Raw genomic sequence first — 21,531 nt, 5'->3', positions numbered from 1 at the left:
CTACATATGAAAGCCAGTTTACAAGTTTGTGTAAGTTTTCTGTCTTGCTATACACAAAGGTACGTACCCTTATTCTGTAATGCCAGCAATATAGATACAACACTGTAAATAAAATCTTAACATCCTTTGACTATTTAAAGTCCTGTGCTGCCACACTGTGCTATTCAAACAGACTATTATTACATGGAGCTACAGAAAGCTAGCACACCGGAAATGCTGCCCAATTCCACAGTTTATACAGACTTATAGACTTAAACTGCTAGCTTGGAAAGATTACACAAGTAATTCATTAAAAACGGTCATGTGTTGATGTGATAGTAGTGTTGTTGAAAGCTGGCTGTACATTAAGCTATTGGACCATGAATGAACAACTTTTTGTAACAAATATGCAATCCCGGAAACACAACTCACTTAAACTGCATTCACACTTAAGGAGAATACATCTTTTCATCCAGATGAAAATAAATGTATGCTCAAGAACAAAATAAAATCTCTTATTAAATGGTTGGCAGTATTTATTACGTCTTTTTTAATATACTCAATACTTTATCAAGCTAGTGCATATAAAGTAATCTCCACCATATACATTACAATTTCTGTGCATAACCTAAAAAAAAAAGTCACCAAAAAGTAGTATTTTACAGATTACAGTTAACTTTTAATTAAACCTTAAAGTGAACCTTTCTGTAATTTGATTTAAGACACTAACCTGCACATTGCTTCTAACTGCAGTATTTAAATTAGGTTTCACAGCAAGCTCAACCTGCATTTCAGTGAAAAGAGGTTACTGCCATCTCAACTTTTGGATTTCTATAGTTTACTATCTTAACACTGCAAAAATTTATCGTGGTGTTTAGTCCAAATAAGGAAAAAGAATTTGACAATTCCTTTACAACAAAGCCTGCTCAGAATACATATGCCTCAAGAAAATTGTGAAACTCCTCCAGTAAGAGGAATTCACCCAAAACTGTGAACAGAAAAAACATTTTAGATTCTTCTTGATTAACTTGGAACTGCTCATAAAAAGCAAAACCAGCAAGCACAATACATGAACTTGTATTGGATATGACTTAAAGCAATGAAAATTAGAAAAAAGCAGATTCTACCTGCAGCAAACATTCCCAATTTAGAAGAAACTTTAAAAGGGACTCACACAGATAATTAGCAAATAGCTTTTCTGGTATCTTCATAGGATGCTAGTTTACTGGCCAGGCACATATATTGTAAATATACAAAGAATCCAGAGTGCTGAAATTTACACAGCACCTAAAGGATTTAACATAACAGAGTAGGACACAGGAAAAATATTTAACAACTTATATAAATATATTAAAATCTCTGCAAGAAATGTAAGAGCCCATGCACACGAGACAGTAAATTGAAAACAACATTTAAGACTTGACTTTTCCTTTCCACAGCCCTGACACCTGAATTCCGGAAAGCTAACAATTTACAGTATCTTAGAACAGTCTTTCTCCAGACAACCTGTACATACTGAATCATACCAACATTACACAGCACATGAACAAGCAGCAGATGCATCAAGGGAAGAGGAGCTATATGCATCGTGTGGCCTGCCTGGTTAGAGGCAAATACCAGAAAAATTGTTTCTGACATAGGCAGAGATACAATCAATATAGCTAATTGTACACCTGTTACTTTCAAGAGTTAATCCACAGTATGGGAAAGGGGAGCTTTAGGTAAAAATGATGTCCCCAGTCTCAGAAGTGACAGAAGCAGAGACTTATCTTTCAGAAACTGGGTCCATTCTGGACTGGCCTTGATGCACATGCAGTACATTTGTTTTCAGAATGCAAGATTAATTGGGAATGTCTGCACTAGTGTTTCGATTTCCGTATTTGTGATGGATGATCAGCAATACAACTCCTAAGAAGAAGCATATGGACCCAACAGTGATGTAAGCAATTCCCAGAAAGGGATTTTTGCCTCCCATCCACGAGATGGTGCTTAGGATCATTCTTTTTCGTCCATCAAAACTGTGTACAGGATAATCTGAAAAACATATAGGAAAACAAGAAGCACATTTCTAAATCTAGCTTTATGTGGTCAGGCACATTAAAATTTTGGATCATTTCACTAAGGTTCCAAATACAAACTGCCGTCTTTGAATACTGGAAGTGCAGGGAAATCTAAATTTTAATTGTCACATATATTTCAGTATAAACTTTTTCTTAGTGACTTCATGTTCATTCAGTTTTATATGCACTGCCAACAGTTTTGCAGCAAAGGAAAATACTGCAGTAGCTATTTAAAAATTGTCATTAAGTGCTTTCAAATTTTAAGAATTCGGTAACTATGACAACCCTCCTCCCCTAGTCTCCTGCACTTCTACCTAGTCTTTAGTTTGTCCAAAATAGACTGACAGGCCTCTCCACCTGATCCACAGCTCTGGCATTTTTCTGACCTCCAAAGTCAGCCTGCCCTTGATGACATATTGTCATCACACCCCAAAATTAAAGTTCTCAAATTTCTAGGCTACCAACTGCCTCTGTTCTTGCAATTTTCCTGTGCTTCTCTCAATTCTTTTACACCACCCAAGCAATCTGATTTCCCTCTCACTATGAAGCCACTCATTTAATTTTATACACAGATTCAAGTAATTGCACAGCAGAGCACGCTGCTCTGGAGCAAGTCTACAAGTAGAGAATAATCTGAAGACAACACATGGAGCCACAGAAGGACCCAAAGCAGGCCTCAAACTCCTGAAGGAACATTAATTCCTGCACCTACGAAAAATTTCTCTCCCAGATATTCAATGCCCTTTAATGTCAAAGCAGTAATTACAGAGTCCATAGGAAAGCACAGGAAGGCACCAAAGAATTAGCAGTGCATACGTTGATGAGTAAAAATGCACACTGCAAATCAGCCACATTATCAACCAGAAGTAAATAAAGTGCGCCCATATATACTATTTTGCAGAAACTAGAACCTGGGTAACTGTTACTCAGACCATTTAACAGATTTCAGTAAGGCTTATCAGTTCACCTGATGGCTAAGCATGACCTGAACTATGCTTAATTATCTTCCTGTGCGCCAAAATGCAGACAATCTGCCCCAAAATTACCAGACAGAAGTGCTCCCATCCATTGACTTTAGCCTCTACCCCACGAGGCAGCTATTGGGGACTGCAAGTACCCAAAAACACGAACAAGATGCGCAAGAAAAAAGTGAATGAGACTGACCAAACACCTGTGAGAATTCAAGTTTAGCGTACAGAGAAGACACCAGTGTCCTCCAAAATTTGCCTACTGGGTAAATTCTACACTGCAGTCTTCCCTAGGATTAACAACTGCATTATCTCCTCACAAAGGCTTCCTCTAAAGAGTTTTGTTGGGGTTTTTTTGTGTTTGGGTTTTTTTTGGGGTTTTTTTGTTGTTTTTTTTTTAAACTGTATTGAATGTTTTCGTCCTGGTTAAAAAAATGTAATTTTATATGAATGTAGTTCTGTATGAACTACAAAATAGCTTAAGAATATTATGATGAAAATTGCACTTACATTCAAAAATGTTAAGTCTAACCCAGTCATTTCACCTGTGAAGTCTAAAAACTGCACTGGATTTCATATTCTAACAGGCCACACACAAGTTAATTCTATAAAAACTTGCACAGAAGTATAAGACAGTAATTATTCTACCCAATTCTAACTACCAGTTTTTCTCACTACCAGCTTTCAACTGCAGCTCAGTACCATCTTTTTTTAGAGTTGGTAAGAAAAAATGCTAGTTGAATTTGAACTTGCACAAATATATATGCCCGTGTAATCCAGCTGAGGCCCTCAGCTGCTTTCAAAGGTTTTTCAAAGGATACTGTATGCGATATCCAAAGAATATTTTCCAGCCTGTAAGGTAGGCTGTAAATTATTCTTCCTCTCAATGAGACGATACAGCTTGCGAAATGTTGGCAGAGCCGCAGTACGCATCCACACAATGAAGTCTTCATTGATAAAGCCATTGTTGTCAGGCTCCGAGTCCAGCATATACACTGGCTTGGGCCAGTTCACAGGTTTTGTTGTGCCTAGGATTAAACAAAAATAGTAACAATAAAGTATTCCAAGTACAGGACTAAGTAACACACTGGCTCATCAAAATTCATCCTAATATTACAAAACAAGCATACTAACTTCCAAACAGTATGAACAGACTGCTTGACTCACCACCATTGCAAGACACTGGGCTGTTGAAGAACTTTTTATTTTGTAGCTTAAATAGTAGTGCATATCCATTTATTCTCGTGACAGCAGTGTCCATCTGTTTAAACAAATTCACCTCCCCTACACATTTCTATAGCTAGGAAGCTTTGTCTCAAAACATTACTTTTGTGAGATGGTTGTCCGTTATGATGATACTTACTCTGCTCACTTATTAGAGTTTGACTAGCACTTCCTGGACCAGGAGCAAATAAAATTATGTACAATGTTTTAGATGACGCCATACTAATGCTTTTGCTAATTTTACTGGAAATACAATTCTAGCCTGTATTAGGGTAAGGTATCTGCTTTTCCAAGGGCAGCATCAGACTGGTAACATAATCTGGCTGTGACTAAGCAAGAAACTCACATCAGGTTAAACCTGAAATTATTATATACCTTGTATAAACACACACACCCCCCTTAGAGCCCTGAGGAAGATTATTTTCAGACATTGCTGGCCAAAGAAAACTTTGGTTTACCAAGCTGTATTTAACCTAGCAAATGAGAGACATCAGTCACTTCTGATCACAAACAACCAAGCAGGTTTTTAGAAAACTTTGCACAATCTAGCAGCAGAAACATTTAAATGAAAACTCCATATGAAGAGTTTGATTAAACAACGGCAGGATTTCCTTTCAAGTTAAATCCAAGCATTATAGCAGTTGTACTGGTTTTGGCTGGGATAGTCAAATTTGTTCACAGCAGCTTGTATCCTGCTACGTTTTAGATTTGTGATGAAAAGAGTGTTGACAAAACACCGATGTTTTATTTATTGCTGAAGAGTGCTTATACAGCCTCAAAGCCTTTTCTGCCCCTCAGATTGCCCAGCCAGCGAGCAGGCCGGGGGTGCACAATAGGCTGGGAGGGGACGCAGCTGGGACAGCTGACCCCAGCTGACCTAAGGGATATCCCTTACCATATGATGTGCTCAGCAATGAAAAGCCAAGTGTGTAGAGGTAAGCAGGGGCTGCCATTGCTCGGGGACTTGGTTGGTGACGAGCAGTTGTTTTCTTTTGCATCTGTATCCCTTGTTTTTCTTGGATTTATTTTCCTCTCTTTGTTGTTTTGGGGTGTGGGGTTTTTTTTCCTTATTGAATTGTCTTCATCTCAACCCATGATTTTTCTCATTTTTACCCTTCCAATTCTCACCCCCATTCCACTGGATGGGGGCATGGTTAGTGATAGCTGTGTGGTGCTTAGCTGCCAGCCAGGGTTAAACCACGACAGCAATGCACGTATTACTGTCATATGAAATTTGCAGCTTTCGTTATTTAAAGACAACCTTTCTAGATAGTACAGTAGTCATTAGCTCAGATTTCTTCAGAGAACTACAATATTTTTAATTAGCACGTTCAGTAAAATATTGTCAGTGAGGTAAAATTCACTGGAATCAAAAGGTGCTTGAAGTGTTTTGTTATTCTTGAAGTTTCATTCTGTTTTTTTACCTTGGAAAAGTGCAGTTAAGTTATTTCCATCTCCTGTAGGATTCCTGAACTTTACATTTTTATCTGTCCACCATGCAATGCCTTTTTTAATCAAAGTAATAGGAGTCCTTGTGTCATTATCAATGCGGTATAATTCCAATGTATCTAAAGAGAAAATCAAATTAGAAAACCAGCTGCAGAAACTTTCATTAGACAGATGATCCTGACAGGCAGTGAAACAATTACCTCCAAGATAAACAAAACAAAAAAAAATGGACAAGGCATTTATTACTTGCCTGCCACAATCACAAGCTGTCATCTAAGAATCTGTGTATATTAGATAGCAGTGCATTATCCATATACAATATCTGTGTTTCTACTCCACAGCAGCAACAGCTTCTCACAACAGGTATCTCCATCCTTTGCACGCTATCAAATTAAGTTAATTCTCACAGCAATTTTGAAACAAGCAACAGCAGTACAACAAAAGATCATTTTATTCTGAACAATGAAAATGTGTTAACTCAAAACAAAAAAGCCCAGGATGTCCTTATTCAGAATAATTTGCAACACGACACAGAAAATACACTAGATCACAACAACATCCAAGTGATAACTTAAAATTGTGTTACCATACCATTAAACATACTGTTGGCAATAGCTCCACAAGGAGCAATGGGTTTGTCCTCATTTGTGCGGTAAGGCTCACATTCCTTACTTGGATTCTGATAGTTAGAAAGAAAAAAAGGCAGGTGAGTCTGTGCTAGTTTATCCACCTAACCTGTTTTTTACTACAGTACCTCAATAATGTGCACATCTTTAATGTACCACAAAATAGTCTTTTCACATGTCAGGTTATTTACAAATACTTCAGTGCTCAGTACTGGTTAGCATGATTAATTTTTCTTTTACAAGCAGGAATAAGATCTAAATAAAACACAAATAAAAGTCAGAATCCCACCATGGTCAAACTAAAAATAAGGCTTTTCTTGAAAGCTATTAGAACTTCTTTTCTTTTGCCTTTTAATAGAAACAGTTTTCCAACATGTAGTACTCAAGTATTCTTAAAGGTTGGGGATTTTTTTAAGTATGCATCAGTGCTATAGAAAATAAGACTGTAGTAAGAAACCAAACATAACGTAAAATGCAAAAGGTTGCAAGAACTCCTACAGCATGCCAGAAATGCAAGCAGAAAAAGCCCCCTCAAAGCCCCACGTCAGTCATCAGATGTAGTCTCCTGAAACTCTCTCCTTTTTTAAACTTTACAGGTAAAAAAGGAGAATCATTCTTGCTGGAGCAAGAACCCAACTGTATTTCCACTCCTCATAAAAACCGTGAAAAGAAGAGGTCTGGTCCTAAACATTACGCAGTGCCTTCAACAGAATACACAGTACTGATATTTTCCAATATTGCTGATGTCCGGCACTGAACCAGAGTCTACAAAAATGAATGCATTTAACTGCAATATCCAAACCAAGTGCTAGGTAACCAAATATTATTTTATACTGAAAACAAAAACTTCAGACAGAATGGATACAGATAGATACTACTGACTGAAGGTAACAAGACTGTTTAAAACTATTCAGATTTGAAAAGTGATTGAAGTACTGCATTGTTGTCCATTTAAAGAAATGACTGACATGAAACTTTACAGTACTTTACAGTTATTTTCTGCAAATAAAACATTAATTCCTTACAGCTGTCTTCTATTATGCAAAAATTCAAGTACCTCACTATTCTTAAAATAAATACTCTGCTATGTGGCGATTTATGCAACAGTCAAAAGTTAGTTGCTTATTAATACTGAAGCAGGAATACCTACAAGTAGTGAACTGTTATCTCCATTTAGTTGGCTGTCATCTCGAGATTTCACATAACGACGATGGTTTTGATAGAAGTTGGAGAGTCCGTAATACATGAATACATTGCTCTACAAGAAGAAACATCAGGCAAGAGGGGTTTTCATTCACACAAAGCTTAACTTTTAACCCCTTATGTGTTTACTTTACAGCAACATTCATAAAGTAGGAGCCTCAATCCTTTCTTCACACCGAGTACGTAAGCGTACTATCCTAACATAAGCTGGTATCCTGAAGTCAAACAGTATCAACACGCCATAAACTATCCGAATGATATTCACCAGCACTAATCCCAACACCTATCTTGCCTGATGTTAAGCACATAAGCCTCATTATTTGCCTCCAATTCTTCAGAAAGCACTTACAAATATTTCCAATATTTGTTGAACTGAGTTTTTGTAAATTATGTAGGAATACCTGACCTACTCGCCAGCTATGACACATATGGTAAATCTAAGCATGTAAAACACAAGCATTCCATTTAATGTTGTACATTTCCAGATAAAGAGAGGCATTAAAAACCATCTCATCCACAGAAATCAGATCCAAGTTCACAGGAAAACTAGAAATAATCCTTTAAACTAGAAAAAAAAAAAAATTAAGACTGAAGTGATACAGCTTTCCTATTGACTACAAAATAAACCACATAAACTATTCTAATTTCACTTTGCACACTGGGTAGCATACCTCAAATGAATGTTCCAGCGTGAAGTTGATGGTACAAGTACAAGGTGGTGTGCTGTCCCAGGACACATTTAAACATTTGTTGCAGGGACTAGAAGGCTCTGTTCCTGTATAGTCAATCTGTAACAGAAAACAAGTCATTAATTTACAATGGGAGAGTAAAGAAAATTGATTAATAAGCCAGAGAGTTGACAGAGCATTGATTTCGCAATCTTACTACACCTCAACTCCAAAAGCCCATTCAGGCCTATTTGATGATCTCAAGAGGTCCCTTGCAACCTACATGATTCTGTGATTCTGTTTATATGCTCAATTTCAACCTCAAACAAATTTAACACTGAGATGGGCCATTACTGCTGGGGGAAAATGAAACAAAAACAAACAAAACAAAAAACACCAAAACATAAACAGAAGATACTCCAGACAACCTGATGTTTCCAAACACACACACGCACACACACACACACACAATGACAAGCAGATCTGAGCTTTTACATGCTTCCCAGAGAGGTTAAATTTTTAAAAGTATAGATATTTAATAAAAAAGGTTTGCATTAAAAAAAAAAAAAAATCACTTAATGCCCAAGAACCCTCCTAATATAGGGAAGATGAAGACACTAATACCATTTTGCCACGAATGGTAAAACACGAGTAGACGGACCAGTGTTAATCTGGCTTATACAGTATTATCTGTCTTTCACAGTGTAGCTCTAAAGAAGCCAGTATTCCAAATCTGTACATACTGGCTACCTGGACAGTTATGCATAACATATCCTGAGCAGCCATGAGCTCACTCTATGGCCCAAGCCAACCGAAGTCGCTTGACCACATCAGCTCTCCCCCACGCACAGCTCCAGCATGTGAACACCAGGAAATCATTTGGGCTCAGCAGGCTGGCTCCAAGCGCAGCAGGAGAAAGCTTCCATCTAACTACAAACTACGTATTTCTACATTTCCTATGAACTTCCTATTTAGAGTTTAGACTCAGATTGGTGCAACATACACTAAGTTATGGTACCAAACTGTTTAACAGCAGTATCAGTTACACTACAATACCTATATAGTTTTACAAAAGGCTGCTGCAAATGGTTTGCCCTGATTTATGCTTGTCATGAAACGGATTATCGAGAATTAGAGCAATTTATGATCTATCCTAATACCTGTATTAAGGTTAGCTAAAATAAACATGCAGTTTCAAGGTTCAGGGAACAACTGAAGCCTATTTTCCTCTGAAACTTCAAGGTCTCTACTCCTGCGATTTCTTTGATACCTATTAAGCTGCAGCCCTTCCCTCAGCACTTTTATTAGTATCTGCTCTGCTGACAGATTTTTGACAGATGAGACCTACACCCTAACAAGCCTAACTGAAACGAGTCAGCTTCAGAAGCTATTAGCTGGCAGAGAGAGAGGATCACATAATCTTCGCTTCCTTTGCTGAACAAGATATTGAGTTTATGCTGATCTAGAAATAGCACTACTGCAGCAGTCTCGAAGAGCTCCGTTTAGCTACGGCAGACAGAGGGACCATCGCTGCCCTCAACAAACAACACACCTCGTTTCTTCAAGGCTAACTTGCTGGGGTGTTTTTTTCCTGCTAAAGTAATCTTAAACAAGCATTTCCTTTAGAAACCTCCATATCCTTGAGCTAGTTCTTCAGTGTGTGGAGAAGTTTATATCAAAAACAAAACTAAAATACTCCAAAGCTGCAAAAGACTTGAAGAATTCACTTCTAAAAATATAATTGACTAAATTCTGTGGAGCATGAAATTGATATATATTGAATCAGAACCGTGCTTTTGACCGCTATCAGCTTCAATCCTATGCAAGAGCTTTCCCATACAGTAGCTGCCAACACAAGCGGTTTTTTCCACATCCACTTTTACAGGTTACATTCAATAGACAGCTTAACTAAAGGGACAGAGGTATCTGTCTTCATCTCTTGACAAAATGACAAAACCACGGCTTCAAGAACTGAAGAACTGACTTTGGAACCTGCCTGACCCAGCACTCTGCCCCCAGGGGTCGGCCAGCAGCTGAGGATGACAAACCCATGCAGAGCCAGCCCTTCCCAGCAACCCCTGATCTAAGGACACCGGGTATAGCGAAGCTATCCTGCACCAATCGCTTTTCAGGCTCCTGATGCCCTTCGCAGCTGATTTACATTTTTGCAGTGTAGAAATAACGTAACTATTGCATATACGTATTCTCCAAACCATTTATTATTTTGTAGACTTCATACGCTGTCACATATTTATCCTACTCTGCTCGGCCACTTCTTGTACAAAAGGCTTCCCATCACTCTGGTCCTCTTCGTTATCCCTCTCTGCAGATTTTAGTCAGTTTTGTATCATTTTGAGATGGGGCTACTGGAACTGCACACAACACTGAAGATGTATGCAACAGTAATTTACTTTCTTACAGTTCTTCATTCCCAGTCACGCCTTAAACTCTATCTGGCTTTTTAACTACGATTATGCATTTCATGGCAGCAGTCACAGCACAAAGATCTCTTTCCTACACAATTAGTGTTTTGAATATTCCTCAATTTTTATCACATTTTAATATGGTCTGTCAACGCTTCTCATCCATTCTAAAAAAAAACCAAAACAAACAGTAAATAAAGAACTCTTTCACCCTTTCATAACAGGGCAAAAAGACATGCTTACACAGCTGTTTCTCATTTTCCACCCAAATGAACAACTTTCATGACAGACCCAAGATAAATGGCTGTTTATACCCTTTGAAACAGTGAGAAAATGCTAGAGAACATTCACCACAAAAAACCTATAAATTCTAGTACACTTAAGCTGTTGGAAATCTTCCATATTTGAATTCAAGAGCGCTTATAAAGGAAATCAATGGAAAAGCTACATTTTGCTGCTCAGTCCCTGCACCCGTATGAGAACAGGACAGCTTGCAGAGATACTAATGACTGCAATATCTAGTTCCAGCAAAGGGTCATTTCAACTCTACATAAATACGTATTTCAGGGGCATAAATTATACATTCAACTCCAATACACTTAAGTTTACAGGCGGCTACGTGCATATATATATACACACACATATGCATGCACACACTTAACAAGTATGCTATTGTCTAGGAGGTGGGTGTAAATAACTACCTCTGCTTCCTCCCCCGATTACATTTTTAAAAGAGCTTAGTCACTGCACCTAGCTTCTAGATGTCTTGTCTCCCAGAGCTAAATTTACAGGTATTTGTGAATAATACTTGGAAGCTATTAACAAAAGACAGCACACTAAGCAGGGACACATCTCAACTAAGCATACAGGTGACAGCAGTGTCTTATACTGCATCCCTCGCTGGTGTTCGGAGCCCAAATTTTGGGTCTGTAAAACGCTTCCTCTACATTTTGTTGCTGCAACTGTAAAGCCTTTTTTGATTTATTTTTTGTCCCCACCAACATTCAGCTGCCATTAGAATGATCATCTCACTCACAGAATTTCTGCATTGTAACACTTGCTAAAACACACATGAGGATCAGAGAATAGAATCACAGAATGGTTTGGATCAGAGAATAGAATCACAGAATGGTTTGGGTTGGAAGGGATCTTTAAAGGCCATCTAGTCCAAGCCCCCTGCCATAAGCAGGGACATCTACCACCAGGTCAGGTTGCTCAGAGCCCCGTCCAACCTGACCTTGCGTGTTTCCAGAGACAGGGCATCTACCACCTCTCTGGGCAATCCGTCCCAGGGCTTCACCACTGTCTCTGCAAAAAATTTCTTCCTTATATCCAGTCTAAATCTATCCTCTTTTAGTTTAAAACCATTACCCCTTGTCCTATTGCAGCGGGCCCTGCTAAAAAGTTTGTCCCCATCTTCCTTATAAGCCCCCTTCAGGTACTGGAAGGCCACAATAAGGTCTCCCTGCAGCCTTCTCTTCTCCAGGCTGAACAGCCCCAATTCTCTCAGCGTTTCCTCACAGGAGAGGTGTTCCAGCCCTTGGATCATTTTTGTGGCCCTCCTCTGGACCTGTTCCATCAGCTCCACGGCTTTCCTGTGCTGAGGGCTCCAGAGCTGGGCTCTCAAACAGAACCCAAGTTTCTCCATTCTTACCTGCATCCCCTGACTGTCTGATCATACTCTCAGAAGTCAAGAACTCTGCCCACCCTGTCCTCACAAAAGCCTAATGATCTGACTTGGGAGCGCTTCCTGTGAGGTGGATAACACACGTCTGAACCCACACAGCAAAACAAACACACGAATGAAACTCTTTCTAATCCTCAATTTAGAAAGGGTGGAAGGCCAGCACCTGCTAACTGGTTTCCAAATATAAATGGCTACTACTGTTTGATATCATAAAATGGTTTGGGTCGAAAGGGGCCTTAAAGATCACCTGGTTCCAACATCCCTACCATGGGCAGGGACATCTTCCACTACATTAATGCAATCTAATTGCATTGGGGAACATCAGTCATGCTCCCAGCTCATATATAAATTTTTGTCCTGCACTTTAGGTGGGAACATCTGGGTTTTGGCTCCCACTGGAACTTACCAGAGTACATGATCGAGCTGCTAAGCAACATCAGTGCATAAAAATTCTGTATATGCATACAGCAGCAGTATAGGCACAAGGAGTTGCTTACATTTTAGGACTCATGAAACTCTAAAGCCTTTCCTGCCCCTACAGATCAACGTAGAACCAGACACAACAACAAAAAAGGGAGATATGTTTATCCAACTATATTTACCTTACAGTCATTACGATCTTAAGATTTGGTATTGCTTTACGATAGAAATGGCTATTTCAAATGCAACTGTTAACAAAAAATAGTGAACAGATTTTTTATTCCCACTTCTCTCCATTGAGCATTCTGCTGAAAACATGTGATCATATTTACCTTAAATAGGACTACAACATGACCATTTAATAGTCCACATGCCCATGACAACTTGGCAATGTTCTGAAGCACTTGTGTCAATTTTCAGATGTTCTGCATAACCTCAGACCTTGACACAAGAAGCAACTGCTTTTCAAAAATATGCCTACATACAACATCTTGGCAGTGTAAAAAACACTTCAATTTTGAGGTTTTTTTCACTTCTGCTTTTCTCCTTGACTGGAATTTTAGTTCTTCACATAAAAGGAATGCAAACCTTAAGCTGGTTTTATTATAACATTGTTCGCACTTTATTAGAAATATGAAAATATAATACCATTCGTTGTCTATCTCAGGATTTAATTAGTTAATCGGGCTTCACTGCCACATTGCTACCACTAGCCAAGCCCCTGTCTTGAACACTACTTATTTGAAAGTGACAACTTACTCTGGTAACTGGAATGATTTGATCCATAGAAATTCATACAATAATCCAACAAACCACACTTCCCCCCCTCACAACCTGGGTTGCATTAGCTCACTGAAACTAATCACAGCCATCAATTTGCCTTTCAAGGTTGTCCCTGAGCTCTTTGGGTTGTTTCCTTATAATACTAAGTGATTCTGTTATCCAGTGAATCTAATAGTGATATACGGTTTAGTTTTCAATTAATGCTCAGCAACTTTTCACAGCAGCGGTGAGGTTAATTATCAGAATATAATTAGAAAAAGCTACACTCTTCGATTATTGTTTCCAAGCTTACTCCGGACACCTCGGTCTCCCGCAGTGCATCTAAAACATTAGATTATTAGCGCACATAATTACAGCAATACATTCACCACAGAGCTTTGTCCTGAAACTACAGTTACTCTGTTACTTTTAAACATATATAATCCATTGCCACAAGCTATCCAAAAGACGATGCACACGCTTCCTGTACTGCTGAGAACAAAACTCGCATTGGGCCATGTTGATTAAACACTTTTAGTATGGAGGAGGCTGAGGGGGGACCTTACTGCTCTCTACAACTACCTGACAGGAGGTTGTGGTGAGGCAGCTGTTGGTCTCTTCTCCCAGGTAACTAGGGATACGACAGAGACAATGGCAATGGCGGTGGCCCACGGGCGGGCCGGCGGCCCTGCAGCCTCCGGGGGCTGCCGACCCCGACCCCCCCCCCCCCCCCCCGCCCAGGCCCCGCCCCGCGCACCTCGTACTCGCGGATGTTGTTGGAGGTGACGAAGATGCCGATGCCGATGGGGATGAAGATGAGCCCGATGATGAAGAAGGCCGGCAGCACAGTGCCCGCCGTCAGGATGGGCTGCCAGGCCGGCAGCCGCTGCTGCTTGAACGCCGTGTTGTCGGGCTTGCGGGTCTTCACCGCCCCGCCGCCGCCCGCCGCCCCGCCGCCCGGCACCCCGACGCTGCCCGAGGGGTGCCCGTCCGCCTCCTCCTTCGCGCTGTAGTTCACCGCCATGGCTGCCGCCGGCCGCGCCGCCAGCCCCGCGTCCCGGACACCCCCCCCCACCCCGCTCCCCCGCGCCGGCACGTGACCGGAGGCCACCGCGCCTGCGCGCTCGGCCGCCGCAGGGGGGGGGGAGGCGGGGGGGCGCGCGACTGATGACGCAAACACGCCCCGCCTTTCCCCGGTGGGGAGGGAACGGCCGCGGCGGATGTGCGCGTGCGAGCTGCGCCTGCGCGCTTCTCCTCGGGCCGGAGGGTGGGGTCGGGAGGGCGCATGCGCAGTGGCGCGCTGGCGGGCGGGAGGTCGGGGGCGGTGTTTCCCGCTCCTGCCGCTAGGCCTGTCGGGCTGCCCGGAGTATTGCGTCACTTTCCGGTTGCCTCGCCCTCCTGCAGTGAGGCTGTGACGTCCCAGGCGGCCCCCAAGCTCCCCTCAGCGTGGGCCGTGCGGCCTTGCGTCCCCCTTAGGGGAAAGCTCTGCCGCCCTCCGGCCTCCCTGTGCTGCCGGGGCGAGGCCAGCCCGGCCGGCGGCGGCCGCCTCTGAGCGGAAAAGCTCCGGGCCTGCGGCCTGCCCCCCCCCCCCCCCCCCCTTCAGGGCTTCAGGCGGAGCCCCCCGCCCCTCGTTTCCCCGCTGCACCGGAAGAGGGTTGCTGGGAGAAGGCGGCGGCCCTGGGATCGAAAACGGAGAAGCTGGCGTGAGCGTCCCGCTCTCGTAAACGGGAGCAGCACCAGCGCCGCTGTAGAGGTGTGACAATGCAGCACGTCCCTCAGCAGAGGTCCTGTCCGCACCAGCCACCGCTGGCGAGAGCTGTGGTGCGCGGTGTTCCCGTTCTGTTGGCGGGGGCGAATCGGAGCGCAGTGAGTGCGCGTAGGGACGTTACTGCCAGAGTTGTTACTTTTTATGTCCCTTGGGAGCGAATCCGGCCTCAATTTATTAAGCAGTCATCTTGTGAGAGGCAGCGTGGGAGCGCGTGTCCCAGAATGCCTGCGTTATCGGGCATTGCTCCAGCCAATGCAGCATGGGAAATCCGCGTTTCTCACCTTACTGGCACTTTTACATTTAAAGTTCGTTTTGTGAGGGTGGCGTAGGCCTTACTATGTAGAGAGAGTGTAGCCAGAATCCACTTTCAACCAATATTGCAGTATTTACGTAATTTTAGGAAAAAACCAAAACTCTTTAATTAAATACTTTTATAAGCGTGTAATCCAGCCTCTTTTTAGCTGCCTGTGGAACGGTTTCCCTAAAAGAAGACTCTAAAGTAACAACAAAGACCACGGGGGGGAGCAAGTGACCTGTGCAAACGCAGGCTCTCTGTGGAGGCTCAGAAGACCTCTCTTCATAGCATAGAAAATTTGGGCACTTAAGCATCCAAATTTTGAGAATTAATTTGGTGCCTAAATAATTATTTAGGGTTCTGATATTAACCGTATTCCTTGTGGCATCAGTGCTAAAGCTCTATCTCATTCCTAGTTTATCCTTTCCATTATCTTGTGGGCCCTGCCTTTTGCTGTCATTCCCCCTAACTAAGCTCCCGGTCCCTATTATCATCCTTTTCTTGATTATCTTTTGTTTTTAATTACCGCTTTCAGCTATAGTGACTTTCACTCCCGGAGCCTTGCAGAAAATCCAGTGAGGTGCATCCTGGGATCCCAAGGGAACAAGACTACTTGTAAACCTGTGCTGTGAAATGGCGAGAAATTTCTGTGAGCGCAGGATAACTGAGGGGCAGTATTGGGAAATTTGGAACCTCGTGCTGCCAGGTATGAGAGGACTGGCAAGCAAGGGCACGTTAAATCTGTGAGGGAATCTGTTCTGCAGTGGTTAAGCTGGGCATGGGCTCTGTCAGCTGTTGGGCAATAGCCACAGTAGTGATGCTGTGGGGGGGATCGCTGATGAGGCACTATTGTTGGTATGAATTGGGCAGAAGAACAGCGGGGCCTTTCCTAGAGGGTCTGGCAGAGAGGCCCTCAGCCAAGCAGACACAGGTTGATGTGAAAGTTTTCCTTCAAAAGATTTCAAACCGACCTGGAGAGGAGACATTTCGCCTAGGGGACAGACTAAATCCAGTCCAGGAAAACCTCAAATTATGACTGATGGAGACAGGAGGAGGCCCAGAACTTTTCTGTGCTGATCTGCTCCATTTGTGTCAAATGACATGCAAATACAGCCATAGCCACAATAGCCCAGGATAAATCTGGGAAATGTGGAGAAAGAAGGCAGCAGGAGAGCTGCCTCCTCTCCACCCCAGTGGAATCAGCTGCTGCTTGGTTTTGAACTGGACGAGTTTAATGAGGTGTGGGATGGTACGCATCCTCACGGCCAGGTCCTGAGGGGAGGACGAGTACTGGGGTATTGACAAAGCAACAACTGAAGTGAGGGGTCTGAACTAATCTCTGCTCACCAGTCTGCATGATGTGAAACAGGAAAAGTATCTAACGTGCCATACAGATCAGATCTGCTATTATTAGCCAGTTATAGCTCTCTCTTTTCAACTAGTGGTATCTAAGGCCCTGTGTTTGTTTATAAACTTGGCCCACGTGTATACTTTGCACTGCTAACAACTAGATTAATTAGAAACATGAGTTTTATCAAAATAGTTATATCCTCAGCAGCATAACTGGATGCAATCACAGGGTATATCTTACTTCCATTCTTTAGAGAAATAAAGAATATCAGAATACCTACTTCAATATATTGGGTTTACTGTTTCACCGGTAAGATAAGGTCTTGGTTGGATATTACTCCACAGTTTTACACAAAGTCAAATTTGTTTATACCCAGGCAAGTGCAACCAACAAAATTCATGTTTATGAAATTTTACAATGAGGTGCTGTGCGATGTAGTGCACTTCACATTGCTTTGTGTGCAGTTGTAAGATAAATGACTACAGAAAAAAAAAGAAAAATACTTATAAAAACATACATTTATAACGTCCCTTTTTAACATGTGGAACGGCAAGCTGATTTATTTTTAGCAACGAGTGGTACACAGACATCTTACATGGCCAAGGCCTCAGTGTGCTACATTTTTTAACCTTTAAGGCAAGGCAGAAGCAAATATGTGTCAGACTATCTAAGCGTAAACGCTGAAGTTACAAAATTTTAATTTGAAATCTGAAGTCTGATTTCAGGGGTATAAAATGGGCCTTAAAATTGTATGAAAATGAATGTATTGTAGTTAATCTAAAAGACTTACTATTGACATCTACTTTTTAATTTTATTCCATTAAGCCCCCAAAATGGTCTTTTTCTGGCACTTTTCCTATCACATTGTCCACTTATTTATAGGAAAGACGTAAATAATTAATACTTTCAAAAATAAAATCTAAAGAAATAAAAACTAATGCTGTTAAAATCACTACTATTTCGAACAGCCAAGGCAAATAAAATATATTAACTGCCAAATAGATTATTTTAGGGACTACATAAGTTAAAGCATTAAATACGAAGTTTTCAACCGAAATGATATTGTTCAGAAGAAGAGATAGAACCCAGCAATTCACAGTAGGAGTTGGAACAGTCAGGGCAGTGACCTCCATTTGGTATCTTGTTTTCTACAGCAGAGATGGTTCTACAGAACAGGCAGTTTTGTCTCCACTTTGGTCCACTTAACGTTTCACAATGAGACAAAAGGAAAACTCACTGGCTGTAGAGTTTTTCTCTAGAAATTGAAGTATTTGAGATTTTTTTATTAGGTTGAAACATCATATTTTATCACCTGTCCTACTAACACGGGTCTTTCAGTGCTCTTTGACAATAAGAGATCTTTAAGAGAAAAGTAGATCTTTCACTCGTTTTCAGTTGCTTAAAAGCTACTGATACCTATAGCCCAAAGTAGCCTCTGCATTGTCTTCATCTGAAAGTAATTCCCGATTACTTCCTTTAAAATTACAATACTTGTAAAAATTAATCATTATCTGTAGTCTATATTAATAGATTTCTTCCTGAGTGTCCCCAAAATGTAGGCTAATCATGTGGCTAATGCACTTTCTTTACTTACTTGTTTTAGATCCATATCCAAATCAGGCAATGTAAATAACTGACCAGGAACATAAATACATTGAAGATTAAATGCACCTTTCAAAGCAGCCTTTGCACACCTGAGTTTTACCCTCCAGGCATTTCTATGAAATACTTCAGCTGCTTGCCAGGTGTCAGATCAGAATCTATTATTCTACCGGCATAAACCACTATCAGCGATGAAATGGTGTATATCACCACGGATCTTTTATGACCAGTATTACCTACTCCAAAGTGCTGCAGTTCATCAAAAATATTTTAAAATCAAAATGATTTCAAATACACCACGACTGTATGTATGCTTTAAGCAAATCTTTACTTTGTAAAGCTTAAAAACTTAATGTATTTGCAAAACTGTAAATGTTTATAAATTTGTTAAGGAATCGTAAGCCGAAAGGCATAGCTTACACATGTACTCGTACTGAATCGGCTTTATATTAAAATCTAGACAAGGAAAAATATTTTCTACTTTGATTGGGACGGTTTAAATCTAGACTCAATTTCAGAATAAGATTTTACTCATATCTAAAAGCTGAAGTTTACTTCAGGCATATCACTGTCAAATAGCCGGCAGTTTCATTCAGATGAGCTCAATGTAGTTCTTAACATGGATAAGTTTTGATTTCCAAGTAATGCTTTGAAAATAGAACATCTGGGTCATTACAGTGTTCATTCTACTGCACAGTAAATTGAAATGTGGCACATGCTAAACTTTATTCACCTCAGCTGTGTTGCTCTCTGAAAGCTGGAATTCTTCTCGACTTACCCTAAAATACGATCTACAGACACAGCTATGCTATTGGCATACATTGGCTGCCGTAAGTAAAAACACCCCACTCCTTAAAATTGGTGTACCAGCTGAAGTACAAGCTATACCAACAAAAAGACTCTTTCACAAGGAAAAGCAGCATTTATTTTGATTATTCAGTATAGGTGTATTAGCAAACTCTTTAAAATGCAGATCAACTCCAAGAAAGTTTGTACAGGTCCCAGAATATCGTGCTTCTCTACAAAGTCAGCATTTGCTGCAGAACTCATATCTAGAAGGAAAAGCAGCTCCCGTGGCTACCATGAAGATCAAATTGACTACACAGCAGTGCGATATTACAACTTCAAAAGATGAACTGACCTAGTCATCTCAGCGGGACGCTGAGTTAATGCACTCTTTCTGGCGTCTCACAGCATATCTCCTGCAAGCAACACTCTTTTCCCTTCCAAAAAGTGGTTTCTCCCAGTAGCTTCCGCAATTAAAAAATCTGCAGTATTTTAAATATGTGCCAATGACTTTTAGATGAAAAATAATTCATAATGAAATGTATAAGAAAAAAAGACCCTGCCTGGGTTGTATCCAGCTTTAGATACAGTTCATTCAAAAATCATTTTACGTATAGCTGCCACAGAACCCTGTGGATGCTACTGGAAAAGCTACAGCCACCAGCGTACAATGCGCCCTTCAGCCTACGGCAGAGTGCGTGGCATCTCATTTATACAGTCTCGCTAGTCCAGGACTAAATATTCTGATTGTAGCAGTCACACGCCTCTGCCAATGCACTGAAAGCACAAGGTTGGAAACCATGAAGTCACTAAGGGCTTGGTGACAGATCCCTCTCTGTATCTGAACTTCTGAATCAGTTTTACTGTGTATATCGCTGTGATACCACAGTGAGATACCAGTGAGAAAAAGGAGCTTCCAAAGCCATACATTCTGTCCCTATAAACAACGACATAGGAGTACTGTCAACCTTAAGAAAGTAAAGGTAAAATTCAAACACTTGATTACATTTGCATAGTTGTGAAAATTTATTAGTTACAGTGTAATGAAAATCAACTTTTTTGGTACAGGCAGAAGTAAAAACATACATTATATAGAAAAAAATCACAGCTTTAAAAACTGGCTTACATTGTTTAAAATGAGTAAATCTTGTTGTATTTCAAGGCATTGGACTTTAATACTTAATTTTATGCCAAACCATCACACAGTGCAAGAAATATTCAGCAATAGTACAAATTCCATACAGCAGTCTTCAGAGTATTTAGTCTCACAGAATTTCTTGGTGGCAAAAAAAATGTGCTGAATATTTTTTCCTTTTGAACACAAAACATTGCTGAAGTTAAATTGTTCTTTCTTTACATACTCTGTATTACAAAAATATCAAATTGCAAATTTGACAGTGTATTCTACAAATAAATGCGCCATGGACAACAGGAATTGCAACTTTGGGACAGTTACTTTACAAAGTGTATTACAAAAAATAAATTATATGGCAAACAAACAAAATCAAGCACATGCCTTAGGCTTTGCAAATAAAAGTGAAATTCAGCTGGCAGAAAGACTGCTTCTCTCTCTCTGGCTCTGTACTTTAAAAATATCAGTAAGGCCCTTCATTCTTAAAGCTCTACCAAGAAAAAATATATAAAATCTAATGGAAGAAGTAAATACTTCCACGAACAATCAGTAGCACAAGTGACCCTGGTGTTGATGGTAGAGAGCTTCTACAGTGATCCGTCCGACTGGCGAGGAGGGTAGTGCACACGGAGAGCATGTAGCGGGGCGGTAACTCATCTAGAGTTCATGCGTAGCTGGTGAATGATGACACTCTCTAAAAGAAAAGATAGCAAAACATTTGGTTTTACGAAACTGCAGACGAATTAGAAGTTCCTTTAATGAAGATCAATTACAATGGCAGTGCAATGCATTTTTCTTCTAGAAATGCCTCGCAGGCTTATTCTCATGTCACTGGTTGATACAAACGGTCCTGCCTAACACTACAAAGGGAAGCTAAATTAGTAGGAGGCTACGGTCCAGGAGCCCTTGGCTTCCATTTCAATGTCAAGACCATCACTCGGTTGTCCATAGGGAAGAATAATAATGTGGTTGAATGGATTAAATAAACCACAGGAACACCAAGGATCCAGTCCCACACCCGAATCAGGTAGAGGAAGGCTTGCAGTTGGGTCTCTTGTATCCTGTCTGAACAAATCCATCATAAACCTGCTGGCAATTCTGAAATGGGGATGACGAAGAGGTATGAGG

The 21,531-nt window shown here is 40.9% G+C and overlaps 2 protein-coding genes across 6 annotated transcripts in view; both read right to left on the bottom strand.

Annotated features, from left to right (window-relative positions):
* Positions 1–494: 494 nt before the first annotated feature.
* Positions 495–14,533, bottom strand: TMEM30A (transmembrane protein 30A). The gene is made up of 7 exons (XM_075414493.1): positions 14,227–14,533; positions 8,181–8,297; positions 7,457–7,564; positions 6,272–6,359; positions 5,656–5,799; positions 3,829–4,035; positions 495–2,013 (listed from the first exon to the last, which is right to left on the bottom strand). The coding sequence occupies exons 1-7, from the start codon at positions 14,491–14,493 to the stop codon at positions 1,820–1,822; spliced, it is 1,125 nt and encodes a 374-aa protein (XP_075270608.1). The 5' UTR covers positions 14,494–14,533; the 3' UTR covers positions 495–1,819.
* A 4,854-nt stretch (positions 14,534–19,387) lies between these two features.
* The window catches only part of FILIP1 (filamin A interacting protein 1), a 116,906-nt gene continuing 114,762 nt past the window's right edge, over positions 19,388–21,531 (bottom strand). For all 5 annotated transcript variants that reach the window (XM_075414489.1, XM_075414490.1, XM_075414492.1 and 2 more), the window contains one exon: positions 19,388–21,097. Coding sequence is in view for 2 of the 5 variants with exons in the window: in XM_075414492.1 (XP_075270607.1) it covers positions 21,057–21,097 (41 nt within the window). In the remaining 3 variants the exon portion in view is untranslated. The remainder of the gene's footprint in view (positions 21,098–21,531) is intronic.

Source organism: Opisthocomus hoazin, chromosome 2 (genome assembly GCF_030867145.1).
Source record: "Opisthocomus hoazin isolate bOpiHoa1 chromosome 2, bOpiHoa1.hap1, whole genome shotgun sequence".
Lineage (NCBI taxonomy): Eukaryota > Metazoa > Chordata > Aves > Opisthocomiformes > Opisthocomidae > Opisthocomus > Opisthocomus hoazin.
Note: the sequence above shows the minus strand (reverse complement) of the source record. Positions and strands in the feature narration are given on the sequence as shown.

Bases quoted from the DNA above. Each gene is read 5' to 3' on its own strand.
- TMEM30A (XM_075414493.1), bottom strand. From the start codon at position 14,493: ATGGCGGTGAACTACAGCGCGAAGGAGGAGGCGGACGGGCACCCCTCG. The intron at 7,565-8,180 runs GTATGCTACCCA...TTCTTCTTGTAG, and splicing joins CGCTGGAACATTCATTTGAG to AGCAATGTATTCATGTATTA. The intron at 6,360-7,456 runs GTAGGTATTCCT...TCTAACTATCAG, and splicing joins GAGATAACAGTTCACTACTT to AATCCAAGTAAGGAATGTGA.